The sequence below is a fragment of the Diceros bicornis genome, chromosome 33 (genome assembly GCF_020826845.1).
Source record: "Diceros bicornis minor isolate mBicDic1 chromosome 33, mDicBic1.mat.cur, whole genome shotgun sequence".
Taxonomy (NCBI): domain Eukaryota; kingdom Metazoa; phylum Chordata; class Mammalia; order Perissodactyla; family Rhinocerotidae; genus Diceros; species Diceros bicornis.
The window spans coordinates 20441140-20460341 of record NC_080772.1 but is presented as its reverse complement, the minus strand read 5'-3'; the positions used below and the strand labels follow the sequence as shown (position 1 = coordinate 20460341).

The 19202-nt window shown below is 38.6% G+C and overlaps 1 protein-coding gene across 1 annotated transcript in view; it reads right to left on the bottom strand.

Moving 5' to 3' along the window:
- PREX2 (phosphatidylinositol-3,4,5-trisphosphate dependent Rac exchange factor 2) overlaps positions 1-19202 on the bottom strand; it is a 277450-nt gene that overhangs the window by 54149 nt on the left and 204099 nt on the right. The window contains exon 35 of the mRNA XM_058528828.1: positions 12057-12171. Within this exon, the coding sequence (XP_058384811.1) occupies positions 12057-12171 (115 nt within the window). The remainder of the gene's footprint in view (positions 1-12056; positions 12172-19202) is intronic.

Sequence of the window (19202 nt, the reverse complement as noted above, 5' to 3'; positions counted from 1 at the left end):
AGTAGCAGAGCGCGCGCACTTAATCTCTAAGCCATGGGGCCAGCCCCTCAACTAGTTTTTAATTACATGTTGTATAAAAAGTTCCTGCTTCAACACTCTCACTGGAGGGACTTGGAAGTATTCTGCAACTGTGTTCACGGCAGAGTTGGGCAACCATCTTTTCTGTCTTTGGGCTAAATCCAGTACTGGAAGCACAGCTGGGGCCATATATCCTTCTGGATAGTTTTCCACAATCGCCTGTATCCTCTTATTTTTCCAGTGTGAAATCAAAAGCAGTATCTGGCTTGTTCTCAGGAGTATCTCTGTGCACAAATAAGGCTCTTCCAGCTCATTTTGCACAGCTGTTTTATTCAAGTTCCCTCTATGTCTTCCCCACTGGGCAGTGAGGTCAGCTGCTCCAATACTGAGCACCTTGGAGAAACCCTTGATACTAATTTCTTTCTCTGAGTAGGTTGCTCTGCAGGAAACCTATGAAACCCACCTTCCATGAAACCCATCTTCAGATACAAGTCTTTGTGATCAGGTACTCTTTACATTAGGCAAATATCGAGGATTGTACAAACCCCCTCTCAACTAATACTCATGACAGTCTATGAAGCATCACTAGCTCCAATGGACAAATAAGGAAATCAAGGCTCAGAGATATTGAGAACCTGCCCCAAGTCATACAGCTAGTCAATGGAAGAGTGGGAACTAGAATCCAAGTTTGGCTGACTCTCCATCCTCTGGTATATTAATGCAGCAGGCAAGTCCAGATCATTAACCTCCTATTTCTTCTCAAGTGTATCACTGTAGAAATTCCACATTTACCCCAAACCAACTGAAAAATTTTTTTCTCATGACCTAGATATCACTTGGTCTATTAAGCATATTTCTGTTTGTTCACTTGGCTCATAAGAAATGCAATGAATGTCATATTAGATCTACTAAAAATGCTTCTCCATAAGACTAGAAAGGGATTTGTCCATCTATTATCTTCCATTGTGTTTTCTGAATGTGTCTTATCTTACATCTGAGTTCACTGATATCTCAAGTAGATGAAGTTCAAAGTTTATACAAACTGAAGCACATCTAAGAAGCTTTTAACTTATTAATGTGTACATAATTGTATGCAATATGCTGTGGATGGCACAGAACTATAGGCTTTTAAATTTGTATGATTAAACTATCTTAATATTTGAATAGATTTAAATGAAAAATACCCTATTAAGTTCAGTTTTATTCTATTAAAATATTTTATGTTTAATTATAATGTATCATTATATAATTATATATGATTATCTATGATATTATATAGTGTATATTTTGATACTTTATTTTGGAATTTGATGCAAAGGATATGGCTGATAATGCATTCTAATGGTATTTTTTTGTGGGAAAACAGAAACTGGAAAATGGTATTTAAAATGGATGCAGATGAATTCTCCTTTCCTGATAACGTGTAATATTCCATGAGGTGCATTCATCACGAGGGCAACAATACGTTCATGCATTTGACTCACAGTCAGATTCCAGAGATACTTTTATTTTCAAGTAACAATAATATTACAACGATTTCAGTCCCTTTTGCTTTTTTCTTCCACGCTGGTCTTTGTCATATCTTCTTTTCTAGTTCTACAGCTATGGAACTATTGCTTTTCAGAGAAAATAAAACAACTCGGAATGCTTCCTCATCCTTTAAAGCACTTTGAAATTCTCATTTCTTCAAAGAAGATTTTGCATATTTATGCTGTACTTAACTCTTTTATTGTAAGTGATTAAAATTACATTAAATCATTTCCTCAGGCCACACACATTAATATAGGCTCATCCACCACCTTGGAGAAGTGGTGGAGCACTGTAATAAAAGCGCATGCTCTGGAGCTGGAAATGGCTAGTTTGAGTCCTGGCTTCATCGTCACCAGCTACCTGCCTTTGCACAATTCACTTAACCTCTCTGTAGGTGAGGGCTGTCATCTGGGAAATCTCAAGCATTACTTTGGCTTAAACTATTATCTCTACATTAGCAACTCGAGCCTAGTGGATAGAGCCTCTTGGAAGTCAATCCCATATCTCAAATCCAATTCAACTCAGTATCTTGCCATTCCCATTTCCAAAGGAGCCTCTCTTGCTTCATCACTGTATCTGATAACGATCCTGGTGCCCAATCCAATGTGTCTCCCTCTCAACACATTATGTATTCGATGGAGAAGACTTTCTTCCTACTTCCCAAATATTTCTAAAATCTATGCCTTCCTCTCCATCTCTGTTTCTATCCGCTTAGGGTTCTTATTATCACTTGTCTGAACTATTTTAATAGTTTCCTAACTAGTCTCTGACTCTAGCCTTGTTCTCAGTCCTAATTTGTCCTCAGTGGTACCAGCAGGGTACTCAGTTTAAAAGGTATTGCCACCCCCCGGCACACATCTAGAACTCATAAGTGAATCATCTTACTTATAGGCTTAAGCCTACACCCCTCTGCTGGTGTCTGAGGTCTCCTGTGGCTTGCTCCTGCCCACCCTCCTGCTTCCTTTCCGACCCTCCTCACCTATCATGGTTCTGCAATGCCTTTGCCCTTATTATTCCCTCCCACTGAACTAGCCTCTCTCTCGTCCTTTACCTGGCCCACTAGCAGTCATCTGTCAGAACTGCTGTCCTGAACTCCTCAGTCTTTCCTAAGTGCTGCTCTTCTGCACAAGCTGGGCATTCTGTTCCCTCCACCATGGTGTTCAGCAGAGTATCGCACAATAACCCGGTTACTGCATTTACTCTTCCTCTCCTTTAAGATTCTCAAGGACGTTTTGTCTGACTCATCTCTGTATCCCCAATGCTGTACACATTCTTGTACTTGCATATAAATGCACAATAAATATTGTTGAACTGTAAAGAATAGTTTCCAAAACAGAATGGGAGTGGCTGGGAAGAACTGTTCAACAGTGACATCAGAGTCCATACCATTCTCCAGATATTCGGTTGAAATTGTCATGACGTCAGTCAGGAACTCACCATGGGTTTCTGGGACCACATTCTGTGTCCTGGTTTGATTGCCCCAACTTTTGGGCCTTTATATACATATAAGCATTCATTAATCATCTATTAATAGATACCTTACCAGCAATATGTAAACAAGAGGAAAAGACAAGGTAAAAAGGAGAAACAGATACACATAAAAAGAATATAAAGCATGATGTAGTAAATGCTATAACAGACTCATACAAGGGAGTATAAAGAAAAACTAACTTAGGGGAGGGGAGAAGACCTTATGGGGGGATGAATTTTGAGGTGTGCCAGGAAAGATGAACAGGAATCAGCCAAAGCAACTGAAATTAGAGTCATTCTGGCTGAAATTACCAAAAGCCAGGCAAAGATGTGTTTGATCTTCTTCCTCAATGACTGAGAAAACTTCACAAACTTGAATCTATATAAGATAGAACTTTGCCCTCAGTTGAAGTTGGGTGGTCTATGTAAGTAGGCAGCTAATTTTACAAACATAACGCTCTATTCTTCACACAAATCATGATTTTCCTACTAATTTCCATTAACATGAAATACTCCATTAATAATCCATATTAATTTTTTCTAAGTCACAATATGTCTTTTATATCAAAAGCTCTGTGCCCAAGCTAAACTTCCTGACTGGTGTAGGGGTAAAGCTTTGAAAGGACAATTTATAATCAGTCATTCACCTTCCATGGTACATCCACCAAACAAAAGAAGTCTGAAATGTCAGCAAAAAGGAACTGAACAAAAGCAATTGGGAAAAAATTCACTGAAAGAGCTTGACTAGGATCCCTTGACTGACTGTCCTCATGATCAGCTACAAAGTCAGCAGAGTTAAAAATAAAAATCAACCTTGCTTCCATAAGCACTGACAATTTTTCCTCACAGAGTATATTTCCCTAACCGATTCTTCAGGGCACACTTACTTTCTCTTTGACACCTCCAGCTCTCATTTATTCCAAAGGAAATTCTGAGCCCAAAGTACTTTGATCTTCCCTTTGCTTTGGTGAAAACAATAGCTTTTCTTAGCTTCGAGAGAGGTAATTGTCTTCAAATGTTTCTTTTCGAAGATGATTTTATCTGCTTCTACTTGTCAGCCAGAATATCTACTCACCCTTGATAAATGAAGGACTTACCACAAAAATGTGAAAACTCATAGTTAAGTAATTCTAATCTCATTTGTTGCCCTTATCTAAAAATTCCTGTAACGTAAAAGTAAAATAAATATTAAACATAATTAGAACTTCTCAAGGGCAAATGAATTAGTCTGAATTCAGACTGGGATAAGTACAGTCCAGATAAATTAAATGAGATTACATGCATAAATGTATATGCAGCTAGATCACATTCCCAGAAAGCAATGGTTGCAATGCATAATAGAATCACAGCATTTTTCAAATAAAGAAGAGATATATTGCTCTCAAAAGTGTCACTATAATTTCAACTTTATCTGATCTAGTCTCATGTGAAATTTATGAACCTTGGTTACGCTGATGAATTTTCTTGAGAGAGGTCTCCAACAGAGCCAGCATCTGTACCCTTCAAACGGCCCAACATTTTCTGGATATAAAATGAAGTAGACTGGATATTGGAATAAATTCAACAAAATGATAATACCACACAAAAAAGAGAAGATCAATACATTGTAATTAATCTGATTTCCAATTCAATTCAATTATTTTTATGGTACTTACTACGTATGAAGCACAGTGGGGAACTAGGACCTGGTTGCCCTCATATGTATTGAGCAAGGCAGGTAAATAACCCACAAGTCAAAATAAAACAAATGAAATCAAAGAGGTTGTTAAGTTGTAAACAAGAGAGTGATTAACTCCAGCTGAGGCTATAACTGAAGATAAATTTGAGATGGCTCCTAAATAACTATATTCTCTCAGCAAATGGAAATGGAGCTGAAGTGTGTCCTGGATACAGCTGGGGTAAAAGAAGTTGAGGAAGAAGTGATGGTGAAGGAGGTAAAGGCTGGCATATTGATTCTGTTTGCATATCTGTTTCATGCCCCTCTTCCTCTTGAATTCCAGCCTCCATAACACTTTATAATTTCTCCTTCCCCCTTTAGGATTTTCACGCATGCTCTTCTCTCTGCTAGAAAATACCCCCTTCCACACACCTTTATCTCACATCTCCTCTTCCCTAAACATTGTGACCCCAACTCCTCTTTCAGATCTCTGCATAAAGGCCACTTCCTCAAATAATTCATTCCTGAAACCTTCAACCATCTTCCCATCCCAGCCCCAATTAAGACTGATTCCCTTCTTCTACACATGCATAGCACCTTACACTTTCCTTACATAATTTTTTCACATATTGTGATAAATTATTAGTAAACATTCTGTTTATCATAACCCATAGAGAAAATTTTCTTGGCAGGCAGCAATTTTGTCTATTGTGATGCCCTCAGCATGAGGCACTGTCCCTGGTACTTGGTGGGCACGCAGGATCTGCCAAATAAATATAAGTATCCGCAAGTTCCTTTAGTTTTACATTGTATGAGAATTTGGCACTTAAGTATAACATATTCTGTAAATGTTAGATCCTTTATATATGTCACATATAGGAAACAAGTCTAGAAAACTTTTAAGTATTATAAACTCATTCAAAATCTTTGCAGATTTAGTTGTTTCCTCCCGCTATTGAAGAATCACTTCTCACATAAAACAAAATTCACAACTCTGAAAACTGTGTGTTCCTAATCTGAAAACAGAAAGAAACTGAATATACATTGTTAGCTTACAATGAGTCTTAGAGAAATAGAAATATGGATCCATCTTAGGTATGAGAAAATGGAATTTGGCTGAAAGACAATGGAAAACAAATATAAATCTTCTATAGAGGAGATAAATATGCGTCTGGAATGTTTCTGGTTAATTTAAAGAGAAACCACATCACTTAATAACTCTAAAAGCTGCAGCTTCATAAAGAAAAACAATTGAAGGACAAAGGCATTAGTTATATTCTAATTAATGTTCTCTCTCTCTGTCTCTCTCTCTCGCTCTCTCTCATTCTCTCAAATTTTATTAAGTCCATATTCTTGTTGATTTAATGTAGTTTCCATAGCTCCTCATCAATAGAACCAAAATTTTCCATTTCAAACTTGGATATACTGTTTGCTATCCAAACAAGGAATGGGAAACAGTGTTTTACAAGTTGAATGCTCTGAGGGAAGAAAGAGCCGGGGCGGGACACGTGTCTGGGACTGGAGACGGGCTGTAAAGGCTGAAGTCCCACTGTTCTTTATTTTCTCAGGTTTTCTGGTAGTTGTGCTTAAAGACATGAAATGGCAGGAAGGCCATGCCATCCTTCATATCTATCTTGTGCCAGGAGAACATATTCACTGACATTTCTTTTCCCTCAGAGGTAGAGAGAAATGACACATTTCATGGAGGCACTATCACGGGAATAGACAAAACATGTATATACTTCTGGCCAGACATTTCTCAGTTGAAAAAACTGTTCAAAATATATGGTTCTGAGATTGATATCTGTGTAGCATTTCTTGTTAACACAAATAAAATCTCTATCTTCCTTCTACTTATTATATAAAATGTATTTTGCCTTTTTAAAAACTTTTTTTAAAGAAAATGTGCCATTCTTTACCCACAAAGACACCCCTTAAAAGAATATTTGCTTTGAATAATTTTCCTGTTTTCTTTCTGGAAAGATAATGAATTTACATTTAAATACCCAAAATCATAAGCCCTAAAATATTCAGTGTGAAGCTGTCACCTTTACAAAACAATAAATGATCTCAGTAACTAATATACAACTTGTTTCCTTTTGACTTTTCTGTTTTACTTTACTGTTCACTTTATACCTAAAATAATATTTAAAAATAATAATCTAGACCCCTCAAACTGAGAGGAGTGCTTTAATACAAGGAATATCATTCACATTTACATTTATCTCGTTAGTCACTGCAGTGGTGCTTTTTGCCAATAAACAGGATGCATTAAAATGAAAGGGTTTGGTAATGATAAATTACATTTACGTAGCAGAGGAAAAAACTGAGGCTAATGGGGATGATGGCTCATGGCCAGAGGGAATCAAAAGGAAAGATTGAAACAGAAAAGAGAATAAAATAGTGTGAGGATGGTGAGAATAGGAAATAAAAATGCCCTTCCTCCTAAATTTCTAGGTTAAATTCTCTGAGTCAAACAATTGACATGCTGTACTTCTTAGGAATCAGAAGGAAATCAATCAAGAACTTTATCTGACTTGAGGCAGGAGAGTATATTTTAGGAACAGCTGTTAAACATTTCTGCTGGCTCGACCTTGTTCACTGTGGGGTAACGACTAAACCAGGGTGTCTTCGGGCAGCCAGAGTCAGGGCTGCGATGCACATGGCATAGACTCCCCAGGGCACTGCCTCGTCCGTATTCCCACAGAGGCTGGAGGAGGAATGGTCAGACCAGCCAGCTGGCTTGGCTCACTTCACTGCTGCATCATGAAATCGGCAACCATTTGGAATATATTTGCAATAGATGCATGAAATACAAATGGATGGCAGTAATTAAATAAAACCTTTCCAATGGCTTCTGCATTGCACTTACAATAAAATCTAAACCCCCACAGTGGCCTACAGGCTTACTCAAGCAGGCCTCTACACATATCCCTCAACATGTATCACCCTTCTCAATGGGCTAGAATCCCCCCGGCCTTCTCTGTCTTCCTCAGCTGTGATAAATTTATTCTCATGATTTGTGTGCTTTAACTCACTGTTTTGGGAAAGATCTTCCTCCAGATTTTGGCAAGGCTGTCTCCTTCTGATTCAGACTTCTGTTCAAATACCACCTAATATTTAAGTCGTCCCTAACTACCCACTCTAAGTGACCAACCTCCTAGGATAGCAACTTGTTTCAGATTCTCTTCATTGTACTTTTCACTATCTGAAATACTCTGTTTATGGATTTATTCATTTCCTGTCTTTCTCATTCTCATAAAAATGGAAACTTCATGAATACTGAATAAATGAATGACTGATGGTACAGAATCAGAGCAACTAGGGGCATGTGATAATTTCTGATGCCAAAACTTAGTAACAGAGAATGTGTTTTCAGCATATAACGTTCACTCCATTCACTGAGATGGTCTAAAATAGTACGAAAATTAGAGACTAAAAAAATTAGAGAAAAAAGTCTTTGATTTAAATCCTAGTTTCACCTATTATCTGGGTAAAGTTGTGTAAGTTTACCTTAATGTGGACATGATAATAGGAACTCACTGGGTTATTAAATAATCCATATAACTCACCTAGCATTGTGACTGATTCAATGTTCTTAAAAATTGGTAGGTATTATGGATATTACTATCTTTTTCTTTTAAGCTGCAAATTATTTCCACCTACTCTTTGCTGTTCTGGAGAAATTTCTATAATTGGAGTGGAATCTATTGTTTCTCCTTGTCCAGCATCCTTACTCTGTATTTTTTCTGACAGCCCATTGGTCTTCTGTGGTGCTGGGCCCACCCCAGAATGCGTACATGACTTGGGTCTGACTAATGAGCGCTTCCCCAGGTCCTTTGCTGGAGCTCTCAGTTGGGGGGGCAGGAGGGAGATCTACAGGGGAGGAGCACCTTCTCTTTCTCTTTGAATGCAACACTGGTCTGTAGTGACCATCTTTACCCAACTGTGAAAAATCCTGCCTGAAAACGAAGCCCATACAGAGGAAATGAGTACCAAGAGACAGAGAGAAAGGATATCTTGAAGACGCATACCCCTGGATCCAGCTGTGCCTGAAGCAGCCACACCCCCTGGATATACCTTTTATATAAGCCAACACATTTTGTTTATGCCAGTTTGAGTTCGGCTTCTGAGACTTGAAATCTAAAGAATGCTTTTTAATAAAATAGTTTATTTATTTATGTTTGTTTACTGTAAGGCTGAGAGGGGAAAAAGGCATTTTCTGGGTCTAATTAGTAAATAAATAAATTAATATCCAGAATGAAATGGTTTTCAGTGAAAGTGTTAAAAAGGCTCTAGGGCTATGAGGAACTAGCAACACTTGAGGGCTTTTCTTAAGACGGACAGTAAGAGCCCCTTAGAGAAACGGCCAATGTTGGCATGTGGCTCGGAAAACCAAGAACAGATTGCTCAAGAGCAACTTGCCAGTATCTGTGGTTACAAAGTAACAGGAAAAAATAAGGAAGAAATTAACACCCTTATTCAAGAAATAAGCAGGAAGGGAAGGCATTGTTGGAAGTAAAGAGGAAGATAATTGTCTTCCTGTGCAAAGGCAATCTAATATGCAACAAGTAGGATTTATAGCAGGTAATTACTGACAAGGGCACCTAATTTGTAGTGAGGTGTTTGTACTTTTAAAAACGCTTTTCCAGGAAAGATACATTAAAATGTTTTCTTATGCGAAGAGGGCAGCATGCAATTAACACACATGCTGTTTTTCTCAATAATCTTAAACATCTTGTCAGGCATATGTTATATATGAGTATACACTATATTTCCGTTTCAAAAAAAAAGATCCACAGGACTGTGAGTGCTATGCCACAACCCCGCTTCTCTCTGCTAGTTATACCTGAAGAATTTAATGTAATTAAACATACATTTATGGACAGCCTCTTAAGCAAAATACTCTGATAAACACAACAGGAAACACCAAGATAAACCCATCCCTCATCTCAAAGAGTTTATAATAAAATAAGGATGAGAAATCTGTACACATAACTGTACCATCAGGCAGGAAAAAATTCTAAAATAGCCATATAGAAAGTAAAATGAAGGAAGGAACAGTTATCTGACATTCATTTAGCCTAGGGCAGTGGTTCTGAAATTGAGTGTGCATGAGAATCACCTAGAAGGCTTGTTACAACAGAGATTGCTGGGCCCACCCAAGAGTGTTTTTAACAAGTTCATAGCTGATACTGATGCTGCTGGTCGGGGTACCATACTTGAGAACTGCCAACCTAGGGAACTGGCTTTCAATTCTGGCTGCACATTAGAATCTCCTAGGGAACTTCTAAAAAATCGAATGCCTAGGCCTGACCCCAGTCCAATAAGAAAAGAAAAATATTATATGAAGGAGACTATATTAGAGCAGGACATTGAAGCATATGCATAGTAGTTTTATAAACAGTTGGAGACAGAGTCTCCAGTCATGGAGATGGAAAGTCATGGAAGGAGGAAAGTACAGAGCATGATCAGAAATGTGGAGAGTACAGCATGGCTGGCACATAGGTAGAGAAAAGAAATCTTGGGTCAAGTCATGAAAGATCTTGACTGCAAGGATAAGTAGCTTGTGAGTCCTTTGGGGCAATAAGAAATCACTGAAGCCCTGTGAGCAGGAGATGACACGGTAAGACACGTGGTTTAAAATTATTATTTAGAAGCAAAATCCTGAGTAGATTAAAACAACATCGTTCTTAGAGACAAGGAGATTAGTTAGGATGCTACAGCAATGGTCTGTTTTCTCAAACTGGGCTCTAGGATGTATTCTCAGGCTCCATATGTTCTACCCAAATGCTTTAATTTTGTAGCTTTATTTCAAAGATAACCTAAGAATATACTTCATCAGTTATGAAGGCAAAACTTCTCTTTTGTGCCGAAGGTACTCAGTTGAAAGATTTTCACAAGATTGGATTTAAGCTTCTTAAGTCAGTGTTTCTTAGTCAGTAGACATACTATTCAAGAATTCAAGATTAATTCTTTTGTTCCTCCCTGTGAAAGGAGTCGGTACATTATATGCTTTTGAGAAACAGTGATCTAGACAAGGTAGTAAAATTGGGGCAGTCTAAGAGACAATTTTAGTCAGACTCATCAGGATCTCTAACTACATTTTAGGAGGAAGAGAAAACGAGTAATCAAAAAGATAGTGGCAGTTGGGGCTGGCCTGGTGGCGTAGCTGTTAAGTTTAAGTGTTCTTCAGTGGCCCGGGATTCGCCAGTTTGGATCCTGGGCTCAAGTCTACTCACCACTCATGAAGCCATGCTGAGGTGGCGTCCCACATAGAAGAGCTATAACTCTATAATTATAATATACAACTATGTACTGGGGCTTTGGGGAGAAAAAAGAAAGAAAAAAAAAAGAGGAAGATTGGCAACAGATGTTAGCGCAGGGCCAGTCTTCCTCAAAAAAAAAAAAAAGATACTGGGGGCTTTGAGGCTGAGAGCGTCAGATGATAAAATGATGGAATGAAGTAAAGAACCTAGGAAAAGGGACAGGTCTGTGTGAGGCTGGGGTAGGGAGACAAAGCATTTGCACTCAAAGAAGCCTACTCATTGGTCATAACCACAAGAACCAACATCTTCCGTGTCAGGAGTTTTAGGAATTAATTTTTCACAGTTTAGCCATATTGCTGACAAAACCAAAGAATGTCACGATAGTATTTTCGAGTTATTAAGGCTTAAGGTAGAACAAAAACATTTTTCTTTTACAAATAAAAACCATAATCTATTAGTAATTCTAAAACGTGAACTGGCAGCAGAGTAATTTATAAGAGGGAGATACATACGCTAAGAATTTGTTGAAAATTAAAGCTTCTGAATTATAGTATACTTCCCCTCCACTTATTGTGGTTAATTTTCCCTGCCACTGATCATTGTACCAGTAACACTATTTTTAGAGAAAAAAATAGTGAAATGCAAACATTAATATACATATTTGAAAGTAGATACTTTTCCAGTACTAGGTACATGTGTCATATCTTCCATGTTGAATATATTCTTTTCTGTGTGAGGGTGGCAGCTGTTTAACGACACACAGAGGAAACTTTCCCTTAATACACTGCACCTCTCAGGGGACGCCACTAAAAAAAGTCAGTGCTTTTTCTCCTGGAAATGGTCTACTAAATATTTAATCTCTTATTTTTATCTTCTTCAGAAATTAAAACATTAGCAAGGAAATTTTCAAACATTTTTTTCTTCATTATTTTTATTTGGAAAAAGTGTACCCATTAGAATACTTGATGTATTAAATCCTAAATGAGAGCACTTTGTATCAAAAGAAATATCATTATTCATTATCCAATATAATGAATAATGTCAAAAATTCTATTCACGTGTTCCCATCAAAATATGGAAACATTTTTTTAAAAATTTGAATGATTACATACCTGAGCTTCTGGTTGTATTGCTTGACCTTTTCCAATGAGGCTGCATTTATTTGGGCTTGAAATTCTTCCACCGAAACATTGTCTCTATAATAGTATCCTTCCATGCTCTCCAGTGCTGTATAAACAAGTAAATGTACTTTTCACATGACTTTATAAAATCAGTTTCTCCACATTTAGTGTAATATTATTATTAGTAAATGTATTAAGCAGCATCAAATCTCACCACATATGCAAGAAACTATCTTTAACAAGCCCAAAAATGAATGAAAATCATTCTTCTGCTCTCAAAACAAATATCAAACATTTGGTGATTATCTCTGTTAAGTAGGCAAAGGTAATTTCTAATGTAAACGGTCTTCTACTTTGAAAACATTTTGTATACATTCTTTGTGAAGAACCTCATATATATTATTTATATTTATAAACACACAAATGTATGTACATATATACACATATACATATATTACACATATACATATATATGTATGAGAGGCAGAACTGTGTATTAACATACATAAGAGTAAAAAAAAAAAGAAGTTGTCATTCTCCATTTATATTCACATTCTCTTGTTATTACACTAAATAAGAAGTATAGATAAAGTGAAAACTTAGAATACTACCTCTACTCCAATGGTCAGTTAATTTAGTCAAAAACAGATAAGCATAGCATATAATTAACTTCCCACTAGTTTTTAATGTCTTTTGATTAATATAGATCTCCTTCTGTACTAATATTTTTGGTTAAGTGTTTCTTTTTCCCTTAAACTTTATGAGGTGGTATTTTTCACCTTATGGAAAGGAAATAAATCACATGAAAAAGTTTGGAAATACAAGATTTCCTATGGAAAGGCTGCCAGCAGCAGGAATGGCGATGGTTCCAATTTGGAAATATAAATTATTTTCCTTGAAATGTATTTCTATTAATGAGCTTCAATTTTCAGCAGACTATTTCAAAATTGATAAAAAATTAATTTCCTTTCAAACCTGCTAAATGCAGTAGTTTCTAAACTAAATAAAAATGTTTCCTCCAATTGACAGAAACTCATCACCATTTTTCGGGCAAAAATAGGAAAGTCATTGCTAATTATAGCTGTGCTATATTTTCTAAACTAGTCATATTTCTAGAGCACTGAAGAAACAACAAAACTTTTATTTTATTTTTTTGTGTGTGAGGGAGATCAGCCCTGAGCTAACATCCGTGCTAATCCTCCTCTTTTTTGCTGAGGAAGACTGGCTCTGAGCTAACATCTATTGCCAATCCTCCTCGTTTTTTGCTTCCCAAAGCCCCACTAGATAGTTGTATGTGATAGTTGCACATCCTTCTAGTTGCTGTATGTGGGACTCGGCCTCAGATGGCCAGAGAAGCGGTGCGTCGGTGCGCACCCGGGATCCGAACCCGGGCCGCCAGCAGCGGACCACACGCACTTAACCGCTAAGCCACCAGGCCGGCCCAACAAAACTTTTAGAGTACTGCTAAATTTGAAATTTTAAAAAGTGATGTTATTGGCTTATAATTGAGAAAAGCATTTGTGGAAAATTAGATAGCTTACTACGTATATTTCAGTACAGGAAATCAAATTTTTGGGCTTGTTTCAAGGATTGTTTATTTGTTTATTCCATGTAACTTCTGCATTAATTGGAATAGCTGCCATTAGTTCAGCAAGCTTCTGGTCTTGAATACACACAAGAAATAAAAGGAAGTCTTCCTGATAAAACAATTCTCCAATACACGCCACATTCACTTCCATAAACAGGATGTTATTTGGGAAAGGCAAATCTTCCAGAAGGATTCAGTCCATCAACAGTCAGTCATACTTCAATGTGAATTCCTCTTACTAGTTGTACAGCAAATAATGAAAACCCTTGCATTGGAGTAAAACCACAACTTGCACTCCTTCGGAGCTGTGTGACCTCGGGCATGTTAATTAACATCTGAGATCCTCAGGGTCCTCATTTGTGAAATGGAAAATAAGAGTACCTACTAATTATGGTTCTTGGGAAAGAATTAAATTAAATAATAGTATTAAGAGAGCCCATGACCATTCTTATCATTACTGAATGTGTTTTATGTACTAACCAACATGCCCAATGCCCTACAGGCATTATCTAATTCAATTTCCAGGAGATCTAGATTGTGCACGAACGTGCTTAGTCAAACAGGAAATTTTGGGGACTAAGAGGAGGGTCCATGTAATGACACTTCAATTTGTGATTTAAGACCAGAAAGACTGGAAGGAGAACTCTAGGAAGGAGCAACAGGGGATCTGGGGGGGTGTGTGGGGGGGACAAGAAAACACTTGGGATCTAATTTTTATAAAAGTCTTGATGGCTCAACTTTGGCCAGAATGTCTAGTCCTGCTCTAAAAGTGTGTTACAATATAAAAACAAATTGATGAGGGCCAGCCTGGTGGCATAGTGGTTAAGTGAGCACGCTCTGCTGCGGCGGCCTGGGGTTCGCAGGTTTGGATCCAGGGCAGGGACTGACGCCCCGCTTGTCAAGCCATGCTGTGGCGGCGTCCCATATAAAGTAGAGGAAGATGGGCATGGATGTTAGCCCAGGGCCAGTCTTCCTCAGCAAAAAGAGGACTGGCGACAGATGTTAGCTCAGGGCTAATCTTCCTCACACACACACACACAAATTGATATTTTCACTACATTTCTTGACAGTATTTCCAAATTAACAAGAGTTAAAATTCACAATTATGTAAAATTTTTTAAAAAACTGTAAAAGAGTCTAACAATTTTGCCAAGAGTTTCAGCAAAATTGTATGGCACATGTATGGGGCTGTGGGGAAATGAACAAAAAAAGATGAGTTCTGTATTTAAAAAGTAAACTACGTATGGCAAAGAAGGAGAACAACATTCCTTATTTTAGGTGAGTAGTTTGGTTATTTATTATTATTAAAAAAAAACAAAATGGAATGACATTTTACCAAATTAAATTTCTATTCTCAGCAAAAGTAGGTTAAATATATAAAAATGTCCAAACTTCCAAGTTTAACCTCTCCTTAGCATTTTCCTGTCTAGTTTCCTTCATGCACATTCGTATAATAATATATTTCTTAAAAGTAGCATTGACATACTTGGTTGAATAAACATTTAATTTATTTAATAGCATTTAATTAAAAGGAGTATTTAAAATACTACTTGAGTTTGCTTGTTTGCTTTTTTTACTCCTACTACTTTTGAATTCGAGGAAACAAGACATTCCATTAAATTTAGGCAGTCAGCAAAAAAGGAAAACATAATGAATGTTAGAGAAAATTAAAGACTGAATTATTCTAAGACTAAAAATGAGCTGCATTTCCACTCATTCAAGATACATTTCAAGGCTTTTCCAAGAAAAGGATTAATCAGGAAAAAAACAGAATCTCTGAAGAACAATTTTAAGAATACTTTCAATCAACTAACACCCTCTTCTGATAGCACAATGACACTTTATAGGTTAAATAAGACATGACACATGCACTGTTACAACTCCGCAGAAATGGTCACAGTTGGGCAGAATTCCTCAGATTAAGTTTTCTTGATCAAGTTTTCTCGATCCCATCGTAACCAACATGTGAGAAAGGCCGTGCTGCCTTTTGCTGCATTCACATGTTCATGGACTGACTCCTAACATTTAGGAAATCTCAATTCTGGGAATTGTGCCTTCCTTTTTGAAAAAAACATTTATTGTTTCGATTATAAACATTGTATAAAACCCAAAGGAAAACTAAAGGATTCATCTTTTAAAGGATCCAAAGAAGAGTTTTGCAGGGAAAAAAAAAATACTAGAATGACAATGTTTCTAACAAAACGCTACCTTTTGTTTAAAAGAGAAAATGTTCTAATTTCCTGGTGATTTTAATTATTCTCTGAGAATAGAAAGACACTTTTTAAAGAGGTAAAAGTTAGGAGTAACAGTTTTTGGTGTCAGCTTTTTTCATAGGGGGTGAAAAACCAAATATCTCAAGAGTGTGCTTGTGGAGAAAGGATCAGCATTGCCTGTCTTATTTAGTTTAAGGAAAACCACCACCAGAAACCCCGGGAACAGGTGCTTAATAACACGTTCCAAGGAAGGGATGCCATATTCCAGGACACAGTATGCAACTGAAAGCAAAGACCGTTACATGACGCCATGTCCCTAAGAGGCAGAACACATGGGTCCAAGAACCAGGGGTGGAAACAGAAATGGTCGTGCTTAGTTAGCATCTGCTGAATTGTGTCCTCCAAAAGATATGACAAAGCCCTAACCCCTGGTGGGTGCAAATGTGACCTCATTTTGATATAGGGTCTCTGCAGATGTAATCACATTAAAATGAGGTCATACTGGATTAGGGTGGGCCTGAATCCAATGACTAGCATCCTTATAAGAAGAGGGAAATTCGGACAGAGACACAGAGACAGACATACACGGAGGGAAGAAGGCCATGTGAAGATGTAGCGGAGATTGTAATTACTCTGTCACAAGCAAAGGAATGCCAAGGACTGCTGGTAACCACCAGAAGCTAGAAGAAGTAAGGAAGGATTCTTCCTTAGAGCGTTCCGAGGGAGCACGGCCTATGGACATCTTGATTTCAGACTTCTAGCCTCCAGAACTATGATAGAATAGATTTCTGTGGTTTTTTTTGTGAGGAAGCTCAGCCCTGAGCTAACATCTGATGCCAATCCTCCTGTTTTTGCTGAGGAAGATTGGCCCCGGGCTAACATCCCTGCCCATCTTCCTCTACTTTACATGGGACGCCGCCACAGCACGGCCTGACAAGCAGTGCATCTGGGATCCGAACCTGTGAACCCCGGGCCAGTGAAGCAGAGCGTGTGCACTTAACCACTACGCCACCGGGCTGGTCCCAGATGTCTGCGGTTTTAAGCCACCCAGTTTGTGGTCATTTCTTATGGCAGCCTTGGAAAACTAACACATCAGTCCCAGTGCCTTACTTGGGGAATGTGTGCTTCCCATCCCTGAAACCCTGGCTCCATGGGTTTAAAGGTCTTGATCCCCAAAGGGGCACATTTTCTCTAGGAGACAAAGCAGGGGTCCCACTGAACTGCACTCTACGGTTGCCACTGGGCACTTTAGGCTCCTTGTGCCAAGGCACCCACAGCCAAGAAGAGCAATCACCATCTCAGCAAGGCTAATCAACCCTGATCATCATAAGGAGGTAGGGCTATGATTACATCTTGAGGGCAGGAAGGAATATGTTTGACACCCAGGTAATCTACTCAGGTCCCTCTGGGCATTCTCTTGCGCAAATTTTATTGTAAACGGATAACTGCAGCAACCCTAGCCGGAGAAGGGCATAGTGACCAGGGGATCAGGCCTCTTGGGGATGAAGGTCTTAGTCATGCCACAGGTTAGCAACCGTGACCAGCAGACATTCAGGCTGAGAGTAAGGCTAGTCTACAGTGACCAGCAGAAGAGGGAAGAGGACAATCTGTCGCAGCCCCAAGACCGGCTGCAGCAGCAAGGGCTATAGCTTGTCCTACTCACCTTTCTCTTCTAAATTCTCCTTCCCGGGAAGGGAGGCCCATCAGAGTCTTGGAGGAGCCGCTCCTAGTCCTTACACAAAGGAATGGATCCGAGGGTGCAAGACGTGCCTATGGAGGATGCTCTGAGAGTCACTCACTCAGATCCCCTTTCAGAAATGATGGGCTTGTTGCCCAGCTGCTGTGGTTGCCAGAAGGCACCCCTCAGCTGTCAGCTCTCTGGGGCATCTTCAAACTCTGCTGAAGAAAACTGTCCTACCCAAATCAAATCTCCTTCAAGGGGCAGGCTGTATCCCAACGACCTAACAATGCAGAAGCAAAAGGCCCACCCAGTCCCCTGGCCCCGGCTTCCCAGATACTGGAAGTGTCGAACATCTGTGAAATGGATTAATCTAATTAAGCAAAGATTAACTCGATTAATTGCAAAGTGTTTCAAAATCCACATAGACCTGTGCTCTCTCACTCCCAGCGGACATCAGAATCACTGGGAAAGCTTCTAAAATACACTGGTATTTGGGAGCCACCTCCCAGAGATTCTGACTTAACTGGTTTGGTGTGGGACCAAGCATGGGTACTTCCTAAAACCTCCCCAAGGTGACTAATGTGCAGCCAGTATTGAGAACCACTGAGAGACAGCATGAAAATAAGTCAGTGGGGAGTGAGTGGAGGAAGTGACCCTGAATATCTACCCTCCCCGTACTGTCATTTTCCTTTGGTTTATAGGTACTGGCTTTATCTCACCAAGGGTTAAGGGATCCCAAGAGGATTAATTCTCCGACCTGTAGGAAGTACTTACAGAGAATTGCTTTCGTGTGATCTTCATCTTCCAGCATTTTGGTTATGCTTTGTGCTGACTTTCCTGTCTGGCTGTTTCTTGCTCCTTACCCTGGAAATCTGTATACTCATTTTGTCTGCCCAGATTCCTGTTCTCCTGCAGCTCTGGCCCTCAGGGATACAGGTTCCCTAATGTGTACCCTACTTGCCTGGAATTCCTCATCTAACAGTTGGTTCCATCTCTGCAGGGTGCCCCACCAATTAGCGTGCCCTCCTCAGCCCACGGATCCACGCAGGGAAGAGAAATGGGAAGACGGCAGTACATTTGCTTCTGTTCTAAGCATACAGTACCATAGACAACTTCAGGAGGGCTGACTTTAATAAATTTCCCAGGACATTTTCAAATTCATCTAATTTTTCTATTTTTAATTTGCTAGCAGACACATGTACACACAAAACTAAAACCCTGCAGATAAACTTTCATCCCAGGACTAGACTCCATTCAGAATCTCTTCCATTTAGCACCACTTTCAATCACCAGATGGTAATCTTTTCTCAAACTAGGACTGAATGTCCTGGGCTTCTCTCAATCTGATGACTACTAAGAGCTACTAATGATTCCTCATGGGAGTTTTATGAATGCAGAGGAACCTCTGCAACCCCTTTAAATAAACAACTTTATCACTGACAGATTTTTAATGAGACAAACTGTTTTCCAGTCTTCTTTACCTAACTGTGACCTCAACTGCAGAAGTATTTCCACTGCTGCTTATTCAAATCATTTTTCATATTTTACTGCTATGAGAATACTAAAACCTAATATTTGCCATACTTTTTCTTTAAATTACATTTTATAAGTGATATTGAATTCAAGGAAATAACATATATTTAGGGATTATTTTT